At 47.3% G+C, this 22,614-nt stretch overlaps 1 protein-coding gene across 1 annotated transcript; it reads left to right on the top strand.

Annotated features, from left to right (window-relative positions):
* Positions 1-16,436: 16,436 nt before the first annotated feature.
* Positions 16,437-21,885, top strand: GAL3ST3 (galactose-3-O-sulfotransferase 3). The gene is made up of 2 exons (XM_032233826.1): positions 16,437-16,525; positions 20,730-21,885. Exons 1-2 carry the CDS (start codon positions 16,437-16,439, stop codon positions 21,883-21,885), a joined length of 1,245 nt encoding a protein of 414 aa, XP_032089717.1.
* Positions 21,886-22,614: the final 729 nt, after the last annotated feature.

Raw genomic sequence — 22,614 nt, 5'->3', positions numbered from 1 at the left:
TCTTATGTTAAAGCATATTGACGGAATTCTGGGAGTTAAAGTCTCTTATATTAAAGCATATTGACTAGGGAATTCTGGGAGTTAAAGTCTCTTATCTTAAAGCATATTGACTAGGGAATTCTGGGAGTTGAAGTCTCTTATGTTAAAGCATATTGACGGAATTCTGGGAGTTAAAGTCTCTTATATTAAAGCATATTGACTAGGGAATTCTGGGAGTTAAAGTCTCTTATCTTAAAGCATATTGACTAGGGAATTCTGGGAGTTGAAGTCTCTTATGTTAAAGCATATTGACGGGAATTCTGGGAGTTAAAGTCTCTTATATTAAAGCATGCTGGCTGGGGAATTCTGGGAGTTAAAGTCTCTTATCTTAAAGCATATTTACTAGGGAATTCTGGGAGTTGAAGTCTCATCTTAAAGCATATTGACGGAATTCTGGGAGTTAAAGTTTCTTATGTTAAAGCATATTGACTGGGGAATTCTGGGAGTTAAAGTCTCTTATATTAAAGCATGCTGGCTGGGGAATTCTGGGAGTTGAAGTCTCTTATCTTAAAGCATATTGACTAGGGAATTCTGGGAGTTAAAGTCTCTTATCTTAAAGCATATTGACTGGGAAGTTCTGGGAGTTGAAGTCTCTTATCTTAAAGCAGGCTGGCTGGGGAATTCTGGGAGTTGAAGTCTCTTATGTTAAAGCATATTGACTAGGGAATTCTGGGAGTTGAAGTCTCTCATCTTAAAGCATATTGATTGGAGAATTCTGGGAGTCGAAGTCCAGCTCTCTTAACAGTTGACCAGGTTGAGAAATACTAGTTTTCAATTAAGTGCAACCCCAGCACGATTTCACAAGCAAATTCAAGGAGTTTTCTTTGCAAAAAATATATATATACAAAAAAATCATTTACCATTGTCTTCAGGGATTTTCTCTCATACAGTATCCCCACTTTAACCCACGGACTTGTTTCCCGGGACCGCCTCTGCTCTCACCGGCCTCAACCCCTCCTTAAATTTTTTACAGATCAGCTTAAACTGGCCATTAGGCATTTCCTTTAGGGAGGGGGGCATCCCATTTCCTTACTCCCCTTTTCGCAGCCGTCCTGGTAAATGTCGCAGAAAGAAAGGCTATCTGTTGGGATTAAATACAGGATAGCCCAGGGGTAGTCAACCTTTTTATACCTACCGCCCACTTTTGTATCTCTGTTAGTAGTAAAGTTTTCTAACCGCCCACCGGTTCCACAGTAATGGTGATTTATAAAGTAGGGAAGTAACTTTACTTTATAAAATTTTATAAAGCAGAGTTACAGCAAACCCCTACCGCCCACCATGAAAGCTGGAACGCCCACTAGTGGGCGGTAGGGAGCAGGTTGCTAGCTGATATGGAGATGGAGGTGACAGTATTCCAGCTGAGCTATTCAAAATCTTAAAAGGCGATACAGTAAAAATGGCTACACTCAATTTGCCAGCAAATTTGGAAAACTCAACCGTGGCCCCAGGATTGGAAAAGGTCAGTTTACATTCCAATTCCAAAGAAGGGCAATGCGAAATAATGTTCAAACTACTGTTGCTCTTATGCTAGTAAAGTTATGCTCAAAATCCTACAAGCTAGGCTCCAGGAGTATGTGGATCGAGAACTACCAAAAGTACAGGCAGAATTTCTTTTATTATTATTATTTTTATTAACAAATATGTAAAATACACACACACAAAACCTAGACGTACACCACATTTACACAATACAATACGAACAGGAGCTTCCTGTTCTTTCTAATAGCAATTATCAATCGATACCGCTCACCTTATATTATTTCCCCTTCTATTGTATTTCATTTGGATTTCACCATTCTTAACCCTCTTATTTTACTCATAACTATTATTTTTTGAGTTTTGTTACATTCCTTCATTGATTCTTGTTTCTTTCCTCCATCCACCTAAACAATTTATCCCATATCTGGTAGAATTCTGATTCTTCTTTTCCCTGGATTTCTTTAGTTAGTTTGTCCATTTCGGCACAATCCATAACCTTCTTTATTATTTCATCTTCGCTTGGAATTAATTTGTTTTTCCATTTCTGGGCAAAGGCAATCCTTGCCGCCGTAATTATATGTGGTATTAAATACTGGATTTCTTTTTTGTATTTCGGCAGACATTATTCCTAATTTAAAAAAAACTTCAGGTAGTACAGGCAAAATTTCGAAGAGGCAGAGGAACTAGAGATCAAATGCTGGATCACAGAGAAAGCTAGGGAGTTCCAGAAAAACATCGACTTCTGCTTCATTGACTATGCTAAAGCCTTTGATTGTGTGGCTCACAACAAATTGTGGCAAGTTTTTTAAAGAGATGAGAGTACCAGGCCAACGTATTTGTATCTTGAGAAACCTATTTTGAGAACTGGACACGGAACCACTGATTGGTTCAAAATTGCGAAAGGTGTCCGGCAAGGCTATATATTGTCACCCTTCCTATTTATATGCAGAGCCCATCATGACAAAATCCGAGGCTAGATGAATCAAAAATTGGTTTTTTTTTTAGGTTTTATTAAACACTTATAGGCCGCCCTTTTCCCTGAGGGGACTCAGGGCGGCTTACAATAATGAGGGAGGGGAGTGCAAGACAAGACATAAAAGAAAATGTGAGTAAAAATAATTAACAATAAAAGCACAACATTCACTCGGCATTCGGGCAGGGAGAGAGTAAAGTCCTATCCCCAGGCCTGACGGGATAGCCAGATCTTGAGGGCCGTGCGGAAGGCCTGGAAGGTGGTGAGGGTGCGGATCTCCACGGGGAGATTGTTCCATAGCGTCGGAGCTGCAACTGAGAAGGCTCTCCTCCGCGTAGTCGCCAGTCGGCACTGACTGGCGGATGGAATTCGGAGGAGGCCTACCCTGTGCGACCTGATGGGACGCAGGGAGGTAATTGGCAGAAGGCGGTCTCTCAAATAGTCAGACCCACTACCATGGAGCGCTTTGTGGATGGTAAGTAGGACCTTGAAGTGCACCCGGAGATCAACAGGTAGCCAGCGCAGCTCACAGAGGATCGGTGTTATGTGGGCAAACCGCGGTGCGCCCACGATCACTCGCGCGGCCGCATTCTGGACTAGCTGAAGTCGCCAGATGCTCTTCAAGGGCAGCCCCATGTAAAGATTGCCGGGAGAAATAGCAACAATCTCAGATATGCAGAAAGTGAAGGGGAACTAAAGAGCCTCTTGATGCGGGTGAAGGAGGAGAGTGCAAAAGTTGGCTTGAAACTCAACGTTAAGAAAACTTCCACTTGGAAGTTTATCTCTGTCCTCAGGGTGTTACGTTGTGCCATGCGTTTGTGAAGTGGCTGTTTTGTTTCTCCATCAATCTCCTGCCCACAGCGCAGTCCTTTCAGCCCTTCCAAGAAGGCTCCCCATCCATTTGCACAACTCAGGTGAACCCTGAGGACAGAGATAAACCTCCAAGTGGCCTCAACGACCCTCTAAAAGGATGCAAATGACCAGCTGTCTGCAAAGAGGATCAATCCTTCGGTTCCCCACCATGCAGTCAGAGCTGAAGAAGCTTCTTGGATGAGAAGCAAAATGTCTTTACGGAAAAAGCAGAAAGTCCAGTTGCCTCTTGAGAAAAAAAAGCACCTTTGGAGACTACCTTAACTGGATTTTGGACCTGGAATGGGGGGGGGGGGGCACAAGGACAACTATCTCCCCCTTTTCTCTTTCCACTCCTTTGCACGAGATGTACACACACACACACACACAGATGGCTTTCAGTCCAACACACAGCCTCTCCCAAGCTGGTCTTCCAACTCCGCGGTTAATTTCGAGACCCTTCCCCCCCCCCCAAAACAATGGCTGCTTTGTGCTCCCTGCCTCTCACAATTCTGGAAAAAGAGAGTTGGGGATGGGGTGGGGAAAAGGTCACAGGACGGGGAGGATAAAATAAGGGGGGCGGGTAGGCAGAGGATTAAAAGCACAAAGGAAAAGTGTCTTCGGTTCCAGCAGACGAAGCCATGGGGCTCTTAAGATGTGGGGCAGCTGGCGAAAAGCCATTTTTTCTCTCGAAAGATTTTCCCAGATGGGGACAAGGATGGAATGGTGGGGGCGGGGAGAGAGAAAGGACCCACCCAGATCCCTCTAGGGCATGAGAACCCCTCTCAAAGACCCCCGTCCGAGATCCACACAAGGAATCCTCAACTTCATCATTTTGTTTAACGGCCAAAGTTAACCACAGCACGACGATCGGTTTTCACACCAACAACCATCCATTCCCCCCCCCCCCCCCGATCGTTCGGATGCTTTGCAACCGACTCGTATTTACGACGGTCTCAGTGTCCCGGGATCGCGGGATTTCCCCCTTGGGCAACCTTCTGACAAGCAGCATCCGTGGAGGAAACGGGATTCCCTTAACAACCGTGTTCCTAATTTTCAGAAGCTCAGCGATTCACTTAAAGGAGGCAAGAAAAGTCGTATCTGGGGAAAAACTTCACAAATTTCTCACATAAATTCGGGGGCTCGATTGTGGTCGTAACTGAAGGACTACCTGTCGAGTGAAATGTCAATTTTTTTCTTCACATTCAAAGCAACCGGAGACTTAGGGAGTCCTCAATTTACGACCAGTTTGGGGGATCTGAAATCCCAGGACTGGTTGTTAAGGGAGCTTCATGCCACGGTTGTTGAGCCCAATCACGGCAGAGCTGACTGAGGGATTCTGGGAATTGAAGTCCACCCCTCTTTCAGATGCTGAGGTTGAGAAAGACTGACCGGCTATGTCATTAAGTGTGAAATCACGGATAAGTTGTGCAAACGCAGCATTGTAAGGGAAGAAGTCTGCTGTCTCGGCACATAATATCCGAGGAGGCAGAAGGAATTAGAATAAACTCGAATAATATCCAGGGACAAGCAAAAGCGACCAAATCCCAATTTTCCCAGTTTATTATAATAATTTTTTTAAAAATTAGAATTTTTTAACAAACACACAAAAGGCGAAATGGTAACCTTTTTGTCCTCGTGTGCCAAAAGCGTGCAACAGCGCATGGCACGTGCTCACACCCATATGTAAGGCACACGCAACACACACCCCCGTGTGCCCCACCTCCCTGTGCATGCATGCATGACCCCCCCCCCCGCACTCCTTCCACCACCACCCCCGTGCATGCGCGTGAAAACTCCCTGGGCCCTATTTTGGGCCTAGAAGGCCTCCCTGAAGCCTCCTGGGAGTAAAAATGGGCAGTGAGCCCCCCCCCACCTCCCATGGCATCTTTTGGGCCTAGCAGGCCTCCCTGAAGCCTCCTGGGAGTAAAAATGGGCTGTGAGGCCTCCCGCCTCCCGTGGCGTCTTTTAGGCCTAGCAGGCCTCCCTGAAGCCTCCTGGGAGCAAAAAGGGGCATGGGGAGGCGTGCTGCACTCCCACACTCCCGCGCATGCCCATGTGACCCCTCCGTCCCCCAAATCAGCTGGCCGGTGGGAGGCGCACAGACATATGCGGTGGAGCTGAGCCAGGCAACGGCTCGCGTGTCTACAGAGAGGGCTCCATGTTCACCCCTGTGGCATGCATGCAATTAGGTTCGCCATCACGGGTTTCCTGCTTGGGCATGGGGTTGGACTAGATGACCTATAAGGTCCCTTCCAACTCTGTTAATCTGGAAAGGTGTCAGAATGTCCTGAGCTGGGATTCCTGCTAGATGTGACAACTTTCAAAGGGCCAAATCCTTCTGGGGCACAGCAAAATGTAAGCGTTTGCCAATTTGGATCCAATTTATGGGTTTAGCAGAAGCAGCAAATACAGGGAGTCCTTGACTTAGGACCACAACTGAGCCCCTGAGAAGGAGGAAAGAGGAAAGAGGAAAAAGAAAAGAAGAAAGGGAAAGAGGAAAGAAGGAACGAAGAAAGAGGGAAAGAGGAAAGAAGGAAGAGGGAAAGAGGGAAAGGAGAAAGAGGGAAAGAGGGAAAGAAGAAAGGAAAGAGGAAAGAAGAAAGGAAAGAAGAAAGAGGGAAAGAGGAAAAAGGAAAGAAGAAAGGGAAAGAGGAAAGAAGAAAGAGGGAAAGGAAAGAAGGAAAAAGAAAAGAAGAGAGAAACAGGAAAGAAGGAAGTAGGAAAAAGGAAAGAGGAAAAAGGGAAAGATGAAAGATGAAAGAAGAAAAAGGGAAAGAGGAAAGAGGGAAAGAAGAAAGAGGAAAAGAGGAAAGAGGGAAAGAGGAAAGAAGAAAGAGGGAAAAGGAAAGAAGAAAGGGAAAAGGAAAGAGGAAAGGAAAAAAGAGAAGAAAGAGGGAAAGAAGAAAGAGGGAAAGAGGAAAGAAGGAAAGAAGAAAGAGGGAAAGAGGAAAGAGGGAAAAGGAAAGAAGAAAGGGAAAAGGAAAGAGGAAAGGAAAGAAGGAAAGAAGAAAAAGGGAAAGAAGAAAGAGGGAAAGAGGAGGAAAGAGGGAAAGAAGAAAGGGAAGAGAGAGAAGAAAATAAAGAGGAAAGAAGAAATAAGAAAGAGGGAAAGAGGAAAAAGGAAAGAAGAAAGAGGAAAAGGGCGAGTCTGATGGGGGCCGTCCTTCTTCCTCCTCCTCCTCCTCCCCTCCTCCTCCTCTCCCCGCCCCTTCCCCAGCCAGCCCCCTCCCAAGCCATCCCTGCCGCCGGCCGCCTCGTGGCTGCGCTGCGCCTCGACCGGCTCCTGCGCCCTGGACCAGCCGATCCCGTCCCATCCTCGCGGCTGCCGCTTCTTCTTCTGCCTTCAGCATCCCCCCTCCCCGCCATCCCCTGCTTTCCCAGGGGGAGAGGAGGGGGCGGCCCCGCGCGAGGCTTGGCCCACCTCTTGAGGGGGAGGGGGTCCAGATCTCGCCCCCCCCTGCCCCATCGCAGCCCCTTCCGCAGTGGGAGGGGAGGTGGGAAAGAAGCCAGGTGCCTGGCTGAGCATCCTTTGCCCCACCAGCGGTGGGTTGCTGGGGTGGGTGGGGGATCGCTTCCCTCTCTCTCCTCCCACCCCCCCCTCCCCGGGGGAAGGGGGGGCTTTCTGCCTCTGGATTCCTCGGAAGGAGAGCTGCGGGGGTCTCGCCGACGTTCCGGAATGTGGGGAGGGGGACGGGGATCCCGATCTGTATGGTAAACTGGTAAATTGACCAAAAAAAAAGGAAAGAAGGGGGGAAAAAACTGCGGGGAGGAGAGGAGAAAGGAGGGCAACCCCCTTCATCCACCTCCTGTGGATCCCCGATCTTGGGATCTCACCCCGGGTAGATTTCCTCGATCCCTGCAGCGGATCTGCAGGCCTGCGGAGGGGAACGCAGCGGGAGAAGAACAGGGAAGGTTGCACGCACGGCAGGTAAGTTTAACTCGAAGCCCCCTTTCCCCCCTTTCTCATCACCCCCTCCCCTCAAAGATAGGGCAGGGGGACAGCTGGAGGAAAGGGCTCCCAGGGCTGCTGGACCCCCAAGGCCCATCATCCACAGCCGGGGAAGGGGCTGCAGAGGGGATTCACCTTTGTGGATAGCAGAGAGAATTGCGGTCTGGGGCTCCCTTAAGACCCCTTGGAGATGCTGTGAATGGGCTCAGAAAATCGGGCCGGTTCCCCCTATGCAGGTAGTCCTCGGCTTACGACCATGGTTGAGCCCAACATTCCTGTTGTTAAGCAAGGCGTTGGTTCAGCGTGTTTTGGCCCCGTTTGACCCACCTTTCTTCCCGCCGTTGTTAAGTGAATCGCTGCAGGGCTTAAGCAAGTCGCTCTGTTGTTAAGTGAATCCGGCTTCCCCCTTTCTGGCATGGCTCGTCAGAAGGTCACCAAAAGGGGGAATCATGTGAGCCCCCCGGGATGCTGCGACCGTCGTAAATACGAGTCAGTGGATGAGCGTCCTAATTTTGATCACACGACCACAGGGATGGATGCTGCGGCTGTCGCTTCCTTCCTTCTCCTGCCCCTTCCTTTCTTCTCCCTTTCTTTTTTTTTTTCTTTCTCTCTCTCTTTTTCCCTTCCTTCCTTCTCCTGCCCCTTCATTTCTTCCCCCTTTCTTTTTTTCTTTTTCTCTCTCTCTCTTTCCCTTCCTTCCTTCCTTCCTTCTCCTGCCCCTTCATTTCTTCCCCCTTTCTTTTCTCTCTCTTTTCCTTCCTTTCTTGTCCTGCCCCTTCCTTTCTTCCCCCTTTCCTTTTCATCTCTCTCTCTCTCTCTCTCTCTCTCTCTCTCTCTCTTTCTCTCTTTCTCTCTTTCTTTGCTGGCCAAAAAAGAGGGGAAAGCACTCTGTACATGCTCAGAGACCGGGCCAGATTTGTAAACAATGAGGTGGAATGTTGTGCCAGAGCCTGCCTTTGGTTTCTGGGGTCACTCACCTCGGATGACATGACTAAGGTGACCTCTCTCTGTGTGTGTTTGTGTGTGTTGTTGAAGGGACGCAACAGCTGAGTGTGATTTGTGCCAGGCCAAGTGTGAGGGTGTAAAATTCTTGGCGTTTTCAGAACAGATACTAGTTACGGAGGAGTGTGTGTATCCAGTAACAGTTATATTTAAAGTTGTGCAAGCAATTACACCAAGGTGCAATTTAGATTGTGTGTGTGTGTGTGTGTGTGTGTGTGTGTGTGTGTGTGTGTGTGTGTTGCATTGTGTTCTCTGAAGTGCTAGTTTCCTCAGTCGTGGGGTTGTGTTTCCTTCCCCTTTGCCCCTCTCTGGCTTTTGAGGATTCTTCGTGTCCTTGAGGATTAGAATCTTGCCTCTCCATATCTTTAAAAGCTGATGGGCTAGTTCAGGGGGCAGGAAACAAATGCAGGAGGGGCTTGTAGAAAAAGAAAGAGTGAAGAGTAAAGGATCGGGCCCCTAAAGGGGGGGAGGGGGGGGAGGTTAGCCCCTTTTGTCCTTTTTATTGGTTCCATCTCTCCTCCGAGGGGGCTGAGTTCAAACATCCGATCTGAATGAAATCTGTCAGGGCAGAGAGAGATGGGGGAGAAGGGGGTTCTGGAGGACCCACCTTTCTCTTTCCCTTTCCTTTCTTTCTCCTTCTACCTCCTTCCCCCACCTCTCCCTTTCCTTTTCTTCCTTCACCTAATTCCCCTCTCTCCCTCCCATCCTCCCTTCTGCCTTTTTTCCTTTCCTTTCCTTTCCTTTCCTTCTTTCCTTTCCTTTCTTTTCCTTTCTTCCGCCTTCTACCTTCTTATTATTCTTTTGTGGGCCAAAGTTAAACGCAACATCTATCCTTCCTTCCTTCCCCCTTTCTCTAAATCCTCCCTCTCTACCCTCCTTCCCTTCTTCCTTCCCTCCCTCCCCCCTCCCCTTCTCCCTTTCTCTAAAACCAATCTCCCTTCCTCCCTCACTTTCCTTCCCTTCTTCCTCCCTCCCTCCCTCTCTTCCTTCCTTTCTCCCTTCCTTCCTCCCTTCCTTCCTTTTCTGAAAATGGAAAGCAGTTTGTGGGCCCCGAATAAAAAAAAATGATGCAGAAAACTGGGCTAATAACCAGGAGACTGGAAGTTTTAGTCCTGCCTTAGGCACGAATGCCGGTTGGGTGACCTCTCTCCCTCTCCCTCCCCCCCTCTCTCACCTCACAAGGCTGTTGTTGTAGGAAAAATAGGAGGAGGAAGGAGTTTTAAGTATGTTCACCTTGAGTTATTTATAAAAGCAACAAAGGCAGGAACAAGATGATAGGAAGATATAATAAATTGGGTGTAATATAGAGAGAGTGAAAGCTTTCTCCTCTCTGGCCTTTAATTTCTTTGATTTAAATAATTCCCTTTTCTTTTTTCCCCTGTGCTTTGATTCACCTTGCTTGCCCCAAAAGGGGACAGGATGATGGGTGAATATGGGCGGCTAAGAACGATGGGTCTTGAAGTCCCACCCCCCAAATCTTGGGCGCCCCAAATTTAAGGGAAAGATGTGGTTTTTAGACATCTTTCTCCTTTTCGTGCCATGGTCCTGCTAGTTGGGGACAATGGGAATTGTAGTACGACGCACCCAGAGGACTGGTTGCGCTGCCAGGTGACTTCCCCTGTGTGAGAAGGGACACACTTCGCTGCTCTTGAGCTGAATTGCTATTGTAAAACCAGGTCACCTACCCTGAAATTTTGCTCAGTTTAATCATTGAGGGTAACTGGAGCCGCCGTAACCCAGCCCGGTGGCTGGCAGGCAATTGATACTCCTTGGGATTAGGCAAGGAGCCAGTCCTCATTGATTTCACCTGAAGGGCTAAGTGCAGACTGACCTGTCAGGACGGCTGAAAGTTGGTTTGTTACCTCTTATGATGCTTCAGCTTGCCATTTCATTTAACTCTTGGAAAATATGTTTTTCATCCTAACCTTCCCCCTAGAACCCTGCGAGGTAGGCCTGGTCATTGACTGCCCCTCTTGTTTTACCTCCTCCTAGGATTAGAATAGGCAGAGTAATAATAACAAAATAACAGAGTTGGAAGGGACCTTGTAGGTCATCTAGTCCAACCCCCGCTCAAGCTGGAGACCCTGGGAAATAGAATAACAAGAGTTGGAAGGGACCTTGTAGGTCATCTAGTCAACCCCCCCCATCCAAGCAGGAGACCCTACACCATTTCTGACAAATGGCAGTCCAATCTCTTCCTGAAAGCCTCCAGGGATGAAGCTCCCACGATTTCCGAAGGCAACTTCTGCTCCATGGGTTGATTGTTCTCACTGTCAGGAAATCCCTCCTTATTCTATGATGTAGAAAAGATGTGGAGACTCTAGAAAGAGTGCAGAGAAAAGCAACAAAGAGGATTAGGGGACTGGAGGCTAAAATATACGATGAACGGTTGCAAGAACTGGGTATGTCTAGTTTGATGAAAAGAAGGACTAGGGGAGACATGATAGCAGTCTTCCGATATCTCTCGGGTTGCCCCAAAGAAGAGGGAGTCAAGCTATTCTCCAAAGCACCTGAGGGCAGGACAAGAAGCAATGGGTGGAAACTAATCAAGGAGAGAAGCAACTTAGAACTGAGGAGGAATTTCCTGACAGTTAGAACAATTAATCAGCGGAACAGAAGTTGCCTCCAGAAGTTGTGAATGCCCCAACACTGGAAGTCTTTAAGAAGATGTTGGATAGCCATTTGTCTGAAACGGTATAGGGTTTCCTGCCTAGGCAGGGGGTTGGACTAGAAGACCTCCAAGGTCCCTTCCAACTCTGCTATTGTATTGTATTGTATTTCTAGGTTGAATCTCTCCTTGATCAGTTTCCATCGTATTATTCCTTGTCTGGCCCTCAGGTGCTTTGGAGAATAGCTTGATGCCTTCCTCCTCTCTGGGACAGCCCCTCAAATATTGGAAGATGCTCTCCTGTCTCCCCTGGTCCTTCTCTTCCCTAGACTGGCCAGGCCCAGTTCCTGCAAACGTTCATCGTATGTTTTAGCCTCTAGTCCCCTCATCATCCTGGCTGCTCTCCCCTTCACTCTTTCTAGAGTCTCAGCATCTCCCTTGTAATTCAGTAAAACGGGAACATTTCTTCATTAAGATATTTCTCCATTAAGAAATGTGCTTTTGATCCTAGGGATGGGGGAAGATAGCAATAGCAGTAGCAGTTAGACTTATATACCGCTTCATAGGGCTTTCAGCCCTCTCTAAGCGGTTTACAGAGTCAGCATATCGCCCCCAACAACAATCCGGGTCCTCATTTTATCCACCTCAGAAAGATGGAAGGCTGAGTCAACCTTGAGCCGGTGAGATTTGAACAGCCGAACTGCAGAACTGCAGTCAGCTGAAGTAGCCTGCAGTGCTGCACTCTAACCACTGCGCCACCTTGGCTCCATTTGCACAGATGGTGATTTATGCGCCTGGTTGTGGCCCACCAGCGGAGCTGATAGCAGATTCGGACAGTGAGGAGGTTGGGGAGGAACCTGGGCCAATCCTGGGGAAGGCTCTGAGGAGGGCTCTGTGTCGGAGGCAGAGAGGGGGCCAGGGCCGTCTGACAGTTATCAGCTGCCTTCGGAGTGAGACATCAGGGAGGCAGAAGAACAGCTGGAGCCTGTTCCCAGTGTGTGCATGCACAGAGTGGCCAGACAAAGGGAACAGCTAAAGAACAGGGGTCGACTTGGGAGGAAGGCCACAGGTGGACGATGAATGGCCCCTCCCAGAGGAAATAAAAGAGGAGCGACAGGGGAGTGGAGTTTGCAGGAGACAATTAGTTCGCTTAATCGGTTCCTGACTCTCCGAAACTCCTGACCAAGTTTTGCAGATCTCGGCCTGGCAGCTCTCCAAGCCAGATAAGGTCTGTGACTGTAAATCCTCCCTTGAAAGACTTGGTTGGATGTGAAGGAGCAGAATTCACAGTCAATTAATAAAAGGGGTTTTTGTCGGGACAAGGAGTTGGCTTCAGGCTCTTGGGAAGCCTCAGTGAGAACAGCTTTTTGCTTAGGAATGGGAAGAACTAATTTGGTTTCAATGGTTTCGTTTTAATCCTCCGGATCTCATTTCTCGTCTCCCGTATCTTTACACAAAGCCTGCTTGTATCGGCATAGTAGTGTCATTTCCAAACAGGTGAGCTGTCGTGCCAATCCTACATCGCCTTCATAACAATCCTCCAGTGTGTCTCTCTGGATCTCACCTAACCTTTTTTTGCGTCGAAATATCTCTACAGATAGTCCCCGACTTACAACAGTTCATTTAGTGACCGTTCAAAGCGAGCCCAGCCCTGAAACAATGAACAGAGTTATAGGACCGTGTTTCACACTTATGACGGCGGCAGCATCCCCACGGTCACGTGATCAAAATTGGGACGCTTGACAACTGACTCATAGTTATGACGGTTGCAGCGATCCCATTTGGCGACTGTCGGAAAAGCAAAAGCCAATGGGGAAGCCGGATTCACCTAACAACCGAGTGACTGACTTAACTGCCGTGATTCACTTAACGACCATGGCGAGAAAGGTCGTAAGATGGGGCAAAACTCCTTAGCAGCAGAAATTTTGGGCTCAGGTTGTGGTCAGAATTTGAGGACGATCTGTATATTTTCTTGTGTGTCCTAACAACTGCAGTGATTCCCTTAACGACGGTGTCAAGAAAGGTTGTAAAATGGAGTGAAAAATGTATGTTCTGTCATGGCCTCAACAAGTCTGTACAGTCCGATTGGCAAGTTTTCCAAAGTGGTTCGCCATTGCCTCTTTTCTAGGGCTGAGAGAAATTGACTGGCCCAAGGTCATCCAACTGGCTTCATGGTGGGACTAGAATAGCATAGAGTAACAGAGTTGGAAGGGACCTTGGAGGTCTTCTAGTCCAACCCCCTGCTTAGGCAGGAAACCCTACACCACTTCAGACAAATGGTTATCTAATCTCTTCTTCAAAACTTCCAGTGTTGGAGCATTCACAACTTCTGTTCCACTGATTAATTGTTGTAACTGTCAGGAAATTTCTTCTTAATTCTGAGTTGCTTCTCTCCTTGATTAGTTTCCACCCATTGCTTCTTGTTCTACCCTCAGGTGCTTTGGGGAATAGCTTGACTCCCTCTTCTTTGGGGCAGCCCCTGAGATATTGGAAGACTGCTATCCTGTCTCCCCTGGTCCTTCTTTTAATTAGACTAAGTAATATAAGGACTAGAAACCCCAAAATCACTCAACTGCATTTTCTCGGAAGTTGGAAATTTATCCAGAAATTTTCCCTCTTTGTGAGAAGAATCAAAGATTTGGTAGGAAGGGGCCTTTCCTATTTTGGGGGAAATAGTGGGGGCTGCAAACTCTCCGAAGACTTTGAACCCTTGCTCTTTTTCCGAGCAACGTGTTTCAACGATTGTTTACCGAGCCAAAAGGCAGCTCCGCGTTAAGCCGGGGTATCATATAACCTCCTTGCGTTTCTCGGTTGATCCTTTTAGGGGTGTTAATTTCTAAAACTGGAGATGAAGCTGTCGGGCATTTGAGCCTACCAAGGACGCGGTGGCCTCTGCTGAGAAAACTTTTGTGCCTTAAAAATATGCAGTAGCAGCCAAAACGTGTGAAAACCTTTTGGGAAAAGTGTATTTTTTCAGGTTTGATGGCTAATAACATCACTTTTTCTTTTTTGCAGTAGTACCATAAAATTATATACATCAACGGAAAGATAATCCCCCGTCTTCCTTTCATTCTCTCCTCCTGTCTCTTTCTTTTCTCCCTCCCTCCCTTCTCTGCTTTCCTCCTCTCCTTTCCCTTTCTTCTTCCCTTCTTTTCTCCTACTCCTGCTCTTCTTCTTCCCCTTCCTACCCTCTCCCCTTCTCTTCCTCTCTCCTCCATCCTCCTCTCCTTACCTCTTTCTTTCCCCCGTCTTCCTTTCATTCTCCTCCTCTCTCCCTTTTCTCCCTCTTTCCCTTCTCTACTTTCTTCCTCTCCTTTCCCTTCCTTCTTCTCTTACCTTTCTTCCACTCCTACTCTTCCTCTTCCCCTTCCTACCGTCTCTCCTTCTCTTCCCCTCCCTTCCATCCTCCTCACCTCTTTCTTCTTTCCCCCATCTTCCTTTCATTCTCTCCTCCTGTCTCTTTCTTTCTCCCTCCCTCCCTTCTCTGCTTTCCTCCTCTCCTTTCCCTTTCTTCTTCCCTTCCTTTCTCCTACTCCTGCTCTTACTCTTCCTACCCTCTCCCCTTCTCTTCCTCTCTCCTCCATACTCCTCTCCTTACCTCTTTCTTTCCCCCTTCTTCCTTTCATTCTCTCCTCCTGTCTCTTTCTTTTCTCCCTCCCTCCCTTCTCTGCTTTCCTCCTCTCCTTTCCCTTTCTTCTTCCCTTCCTTTCTCCTACTCCTGCTCTTCCTCTTCCCCTTCCTACCCTCTCCCCTTCTCTTCCTCTCTCCTCCATACTCCTCTCCTTAGTTCTTTCTTTCCCCCTTCTTCCTTTCATTCTCTCCTCCTCTGTCTCTTTCTTTTCTCCCCCCTCCCGTCTCTCCTTTCCTCCTCTCCTTTCCCTTCCTTCTTCCCTTCCTTTCTCCTACTCCTGCTCTTCCTCTTCCCCTTCCTACCCTCTCCCCTTCTCTTCCTCTCTCCTCCATACTCCTCTCCTTAGTTCTTTATTTCCCCCTTCTTCCTTTCATTCTCTCCTCCTCTGTCTCTTTCTTTTCTCCCCCCTCCCGTCTCTCCTTTCCTCCTCTCCTTTCCCTTCCTTCTTCCCTTCCTTTCTCCTACTCCTGCTCTTCCTCTTCCCCTTCCTACCCTCTGTCCTTCTCTTCCTCTCTCCTCCATACTCCTCTCCTTACCTCTTTCTTTCCCCCCCCCGTCTTCCTTTCATTCTCCTCCTCTCTCCCCTTTCTCCCTCTCTCCCTTCTCTACTTTCTTCCTTCATCCTCTCCTTCCCCTCCCTTCTTCCTTTCGTGTTCTCCTCCTCTCTCTCTTTCTTTTCTATTATTGTAAGTGTCTCTTTCAGGTCTCTATGTTTCCTTGGGATGGCATTTCCGCAGACCCAAATAGAATTTGACATCATTTCTTACTCCGTTGCCTTCCCTAATCTGTCCCCTATTCTGCTATCCCCTTTGTGTCTTCTTGTATTGTATTGTATTGTATTATTTGTATGCCGCCCTTCTTCGGGAGGACTCAGGGCGGCGAACAATTCAAGGGGGAAAAAGGGGAACATAAAAAGACAAAATACAAATAATAAAAGTAGACAACAGTCGCACAACCATACATGTCGAGAGGGGAGGGAACTCATCACCCCCAGGCCTGCCGGCAAAGCCAGGTTTTGACGGCTTTTCGGAAGGCCTGGAGAGAGGTGAGGGTCCGAATCCCTGCGGGGAGTTCATTCCAGAGGGCCGGAGCTGCCACAGAGAAGGCCCTCCCCCGGGTAATAGCCAGGTGGCATTGGCTGGTAGATGGCACCCGGAGGAGGCCAACCCTGTGAGATCTAATGGGTCTGTGGGAGGTAATTGGCAGCAGGCGGTCTCTCAAGTACCCAGATCCAATACCATGAAGGGCTTTATAAGTGACGACTAGCGCCTTGAAGCATATCCGGAGACTGATCGGTAACCAGTGCAGCTCATGGAGGATAGGTGTAACGTGGGTGTACCGAGGTGCACCCACAATCGCTCGCGCGGCTGCGTTCTGGACGAGTTGAAGTCTCCGAATACTCTTCAAGGGCTGCCCCATGTAGAGCGCATTGCAGTAGTCCAGTCTTGAGGTCACGAGGGCGTGAGTGACTGTTGCGAGCACCTCCTGGTCCAGGTAGGGACGCAACTGGTGCACCAGGCGAACCTGGGCAAATGCCCCCCTGGTCACAGCTGACAAATGATGTTCAAAAGTCAGCTGTGGATCCAGCTGTTGCAATCTCCATGAGGCCTAACAGCAAATGCAGAATTCTCTTTTGCATTTTTGAACGAAGGTTTCCTAGCTCAATCGTGGCTACCCAGTGAGGACTTCCTGCCTCCCCAAATGGACCGTCCAGTGTTTATACTTTCCAATAGGTTCTCCGTTGACCTGTCGGGCCCGGTCCGGCTGCTGTGGAACCTGAGACCATCTGAAGACGGCTGCCTGCTGTAGACTTCCATGAGGGCAGGACTCGCACGCGGAGCGCTCTTGGACCAAGGCCCCCAGCATGGCCTGTCCTTGGCTCATCATTCCCAGCGGCCTCAAGATGATGTCTCGGAAGAAGATCCTTCTTCTCTTCCTGCTGGCCTTCAGCACCGGAACGCTGCTCCTGCGCCAGAGCGCAAACTTCAGCTGGTAAGCGTCTGAGGAGGGGTCTCCAGGGAGGCTGGAATGGGGCCAGGGGCTTGTTCAAGAGGCGGGGGGGAATTGCAGGGAGAGGAAGCTAGCATCCCCGAAAGAGGATCGATCCAACCGGTAGCGTGGCTGGGAAGAAGTGACCCTTTCTTTAAACATTCTTATTAGATTCTCTTTAGATTAGATCAGGGATGGCGAACTTTTTCAGCAGCAAGTGCCCAAAAGATGCGGAGACTCTGGAAAGAGGGCAGAGAAGAGCAACCAAGAGGATTAGGGGACTGGAGGCTAAAACATATGAAGAACGGTTGCAGGAACTGGGCATGTCTAGTTTAATGAAAAGAAGGACTAGAAGAAACATGATAGCAGTCTTCCAATTATCTATCTATCTATCTATCTATCTATCTATCTATCTATCTATCTATCTATCTATCTATCTATCTAATCTATCTATCTATCTATCTATCTATCTATCTATCTCTATCTATCTATCTATCTATTATCTATCTATCTATCTATCTATCTATCTATCTATCTATCTATCTATCTATCTATCTATCTATCTATCTATCTATCTATCTATCTATCATCTATCTATTATCTATCTATCTATCTATCTATTATCTATCTATCTATCATCTATCTATCTATCTATCTATCTATCTATCATCTATCTATCTATCATCTATCTATTATCTATCTATCTATCTATTATCTATCTATTATCTATCTATCTATCTATCATCTATCTATTATCTATCTATCTATCTATCTATCTATCTATCTATCTATCTATCTATCTATCTATCTATCTATCATCTATTTATTTATCTTTCTATCTATCTATCATCTATCTATCTATCATCTATCTATCTATCTATACATACACACACACACACACATTTTTACATTTTTCATCATCATGCATTGGTGCTTAGGAAACTCTGTTATCTGGGTCAATTTACGTATACATAGTAATAGTTGTAGCAATATTGTTTATTTATACATATTAATAATCTTTCCACTTCTAACTTCTACCTCAGTTATCTAACCACACATAGAACAAATCCCATGTTAAAAAATATTCTATATCTCCCGTACACAAGTGGAATACGGCATCCAGTTTTGATTGCCACGATGTAGAAAAGATGTGGAGACTCTAGAAAGAGGGCAGAGAAGAGCAAGAAAGAGGATTAGGGGACTGGAGGCTAAAACATATGAAGAACGGTTGCAGGAACTGGGGATGTCTAGTTTAATGAAAAGAAGGACTAGGGGAGACATGATAGCAGTCTTCCAATTATCTGTCTGTCTGTCTGTCTATCATCTATCTATCTATCTATCATCTATCTATCTATCATCTATATCATCTATCTATCTATTATCTATCTATCATCTATCTATCTATCTATCTATCTATCTATCTATCTATCTATTATCTATCTATCCATCATCTATCTATCTATCTATCTATCTATCTATCTATCTATCTATCTATCATCTATCTATCTATCTATCTATCTATCTATCTATCTATCTATACACACACACACACACACATTTATACATTTTTCATCGTCATGCATTGGTGTTAGGAAACTGTGTTATCTGGATCAATTTACGTATACATAGTAATAGTAGTAGCAATATTGTTTATTTATACATATTAATAATCTTTCCACTTCTAACTTCTACCTCTGTTATCTAACCACACATAGAACAAATCCCATGTTAAAAAATATTCTATATCTCCTGTACACAAGTGGAATACAGCATCCAGTTTTGATTGCCACGATGTAGAAAAGATGTGGAGACTCTGGAAAGAGTGCAGAGAAGAGCAACCAAGAGGATTAGGGGACTGGAGACTAAACCATAGAAAGAACGGTTGCAGGAACTGGGTATGTCTAGTTTAATGAAAAGAAGGACTAGGGGAGACATGATAGAAGTATTCCAATATCTCAGGGGTTGCCACAAAGAAGATTTGGGAGTCAAACTATTCTCCAAGGCACCTGAGGGTAAAACAAGAAATAATGGGTGGAAACTAATCAAGGAGAGAAGCAACTAAGGAGAAACTTCCTGACAGTTAGAAAAATTAATAAGTGGAACAGAAGTTGCCTCCAGAGGTTGTGAATGCTCCAACACTGGAAGTCTTTAAGAAGATGTTGGACAGCCATTTGTCTGAAATGGTGTAGGGTTTCCTGCCTAGGCAGGGGGTTGGACTAGAAGACCTCCAAGGTCCCTTCCAACTCTGCTATTGTATTGTATTGTGTGTGCATGTGTGTGCTGGAGTGTCAGAATCCCAAACACCAGCTGGCTGGTGCACGCATGCCCATTTTTTAGCCGTTTTTCGGACCATTGTTGGCTGCCTAAAAATGGCCCAAAAACCAGCCCAGAAAACGGCCTGTTTTTTTTGCCGTTTTTCAGGAAATTTTCAGGCAGTTTCCCAGCCCTCTGGCGTCCACGAAGACCAGCTGGCTGGCGTGCATATGCACACCAGAAATCAGAAGAGCAGCTGGCGATGACGGCATGCCCATAGAAAGAGCTCTGCGTGCCACCTATGGCACGGATGCCATAGGTTCGCCATCATGGGATTAGATTATGTTAGAAGGGACATAATCTAAGCTAAAGCAAAAGGGGGAATAGAGTTTGCAGGAGAGACAATTAGTTTGCTTCATTGGTTCGTGACTCTCCGAGACTCCTGGCCAAGTTTTGCAGAGATCGGCCCGTCAGCTCCCCAAGCCAGAGAAGGTCTGTGACCGTAAATCCTCCCTCGAAAGACTTTGTTGGATGGGAAAGAGCAGAATTCACAGGGAATTTTTTTTTAAAGATTTTTTTTTAAAAAAATTTATTTTATCAATTTCATATATACATTCACAATTATATGATCTCATAACTGTTATTAATAATATGTATTTATAACAATTTTTCCCTACAGTTGACAATATACTTGAAGATTGCTTTCTTAACATCCCATAGATCCATCTTATCTTACAACGGTCCTACTTCTTCTTCCCTCCCTCCCTCTTTCCTTCCCTCGTTTCTTCTCTCCTACTCCCCTTCCTTCCCTCCTTCCTTCCCTCCCTCCCTCCTTCCCCTTCCCTCCTTCTCTCCTTCCCTCCTTCCTACCCTCCTTCCTTCCTTCCCTCCTTTCTTTTCTCCTTCCCTCCTTCCTTTTCCCCCTTCCTTTCCTCCTTAATAAAAAGATTTTTATTAACAAACATGTAAAATACACACACACAAAACCTAGACGTACACCACATTTACACAATACAATACGAACAGGAGCTTCCTGTTCTTTCTAATAGCAATTATCAATCTATACCGCTCACCTTATATTATGTCCCCTTTTATTGTATTTCATTTGGATTCCACTATTCTTAACCCTCTTATTTTACTCATAACTATTATTTTTTGAGTTTTGTTATATTCCTTCATTGATTCTTGTTTCTTTCCTCCATCCACCTATACCATTTATTCCACATCTGGTAGAATTCTGATTCTTCTTTTCCCTGGATTTCTTTAGTTAGTTTGTCCATTTCAGCACAATCCATAACCTTTCTCATTATTTCATCTTCGCTTGGAATTAGTTTGTTTTTCCATTTCTGGGCAAAGGCAATCCTTGCCGCCGTAATTGTATGTAGTATTAAATACTGGATTTCTTTTTTGTATTTCACAGACATAATTCCTAATAAAAAAAACTTCAGGTTTCCATTCTAGGGAATTAAGGGAATTAATAAATGTTTTGTTGGGACCAGAAGTTTGCTTCGTGCTCTTGGGAAGCCTCGGTCAGAATTCCTCCCTATTGTTTGATGTTCTAATTCAGGTTAGCAGGAGAGACACATGGTGCACTAAACCGAGCTAAAACGGTACCCCAATTGTCTGTAACTCCCAGCTAGCTAGGCAAAATTGTGGTCCCAAGGTGGCATGGTGGTTAGGGTGCAATACTGCAGGCCACTTCAGCTGACTGTTATCTGCAGTTCAGCGGTTCTAATCTCACCGGCTCAAGGTTGACTCAGCCTTTCATCCTTCCGAGGTGGGTGAAATGAGGACCCAGACTGTGGGGGCGATATGCTGACTCTGTAAACTGCTTAGAGAGGGCTGAAAGCCCTATGAAGCGGTATATAAGTCTAACTGCTATTGCTATTGCCAGAGGAAAGAGGGAGGAGCCGGTAGTGAGTATCCCTGGACAACTTGTTTCTCCTTCCGCCAGGTTCCCAAAGTCTCCTCCCTTCAGCTGCGCGCCCTGGGTCTCCCCGCCCGCGAAGCACACCGCCGTGGCCTTCCTGAAGACCCACAAGACGGCCAGCACCACGGTGCAGAACTTGCTCTTCCGCTTTGCGGAGCGGCACAACGTGACGGTGGCCCTGCCCCACCACGCCTGCGACCACCAGTTCTGCTACCCCCACAACTTCTCGGCCCGCTTCGTGCACCCGTACACCCTCCCGCCCCGCCTCATCGCCAGCCACCTGCGCTTCAACCGCGACGAGCTGCGCCGCCTCATGCCCAACGACACCGTCTACATCACCATCCTGCGCGAGCCAGTGGCCATGTTCGAATCCCTCTTCAGCTACTACAATCAGTACTGCCCGGCTTTCCGACGGGTACCCAACGGATCTATGGACACCTTCCTCAACAACCCGTCGCAGTACTATCGTTCCAATGAGAAGTACGCCATGTATGCGCACAACACCTTGGTGTACGACCTGGGGGGAGACCCCGAGCACAGCCCCGAAGACTCGACGTACCTCCCCAAATTTATCCGTCAAATAGAAGGCATTTTTTCTCTGGTGATGTTGGCGGAGTATTTCGACGAATCGTTGGTCCTTCTCCGCCATCTCCTCGCCTGGGACCTGGAGGACATTCTCTACGTCAAGCTGAACATGCGCAGCCTGGAGTCCAAGCTCAACATCAGCTCGGCCCACGTGGCCGCGCAGATCCGCGCCTGGAACGCCCTCGACGCCGCTCTCTACGACCACTTCAATGCCACCTTCTGGAGGAAGCTGGGCAAGATGGACCCAGGTTGCCTCCGGAAAGAGCTCCGGGCCCTTCACCAGGCCTGCGAGCGCCTGGCACGCCACTGCTTCCGCGGCCAGCCCCAGCTGCGCCCGGCCATGCAGATCAAGAACAAAGAGCTCCGGCCGTGGCAGCCCAGCGCCAAGGTGGACATCGTGGGCTACGACCTGCCGGGTTCGGGCCCCCACTCGGACGAGCAGTGTCTCAAATTGGTCATGCCGGAGGTGCAGTATTCCCGCTACTTGCTAAGGAAGCAGAGCCTCAAAAACCGCCGTCGCGCCGTCCCCCATCGGCCCCTCTCGCCCCGAGGACTCCTACCCCCCCCTCGGCACCCGGCCGTCAAAGCTTCCTGAGCAGGAGGATGGGGGCTTAAGGAGGACCCTGGGCAGGGCGGACGGCTGGTGGGGTTCCCTTGTGATTATTTCTTTTTCCTTTTTTCGCCCCCCTGGGTCTCTAGGACTTTCCGGCCCAGTTTTATCCACTTAAGACCTCAGGACGGAAGCATCGAGGGTGAGCGGGACTCTCCTTTTCGATGCCCCAAAGGAGCTGGACATCAAGCGCAGCTCGTTTTCAGCAGCCAGGACTTGAAAACGACCGATGGGTTCTGCGGATTGAATTGCTTTCTTTTTTTGCTTCCTGCTTGCCTTCCTCTTTTTTCTCCTTTCTTCCTTCCCTCCTTTCTTCCTCCCTCCCTTCTTTCCTTCTTTTTTTCTCCTTCCTTCCTTTCTCACTTCCTCCTCTCCTCCCTCTCCTTCCTTCCCTTCTCTTCCCTTTTTCATTTTTCATGTTTTCCTTCCCTCCCTCTTCCTTCCCTTCCCTTCCTTCCTCTTCATCTCCTTTCCTTTCCCCCTTTCCTTTCCTACTTTCTTTTTCTCCTTTTCCTTCCTTTCCTTTCTTCCTTTCCCCCTTAACTTTCTTCCTTCTCCTTTCTTTTCCTTTCCTTTCTTCCTTTCCCCCTTTTCTTTCCTCCTTTCCTTTTCTCCTTTCTTTTCTCCCTTTCCTTTCCTCCTTTCCTTTCCTCCTTTCTTTTTCTCCTTTTCCTTCCTTTCCTTTTTTCCTTTCCCCCTTTTCTTTCCTCCTTT

Source organism: Thamnophis elegans, chromosome 17 (assembly GCF_009769535.1).
Source record: "Thamnophis elegans isolate rThaEle1 chromosome 17, rThaEle1.pri, whole genome shotgun sequence".
NCBI classification, from domain to species: Eukaryota; Metazoa; Chordata; class Lepidosauria; order Squamata; family Colubridae; genus Thamnophis; species Thamnophis elegans.
The sequence above is the reverse complement of the archived record's forward strand: the minus strand, read 5'-3'. Positions and strand labels throughout refer to the sequence as shown.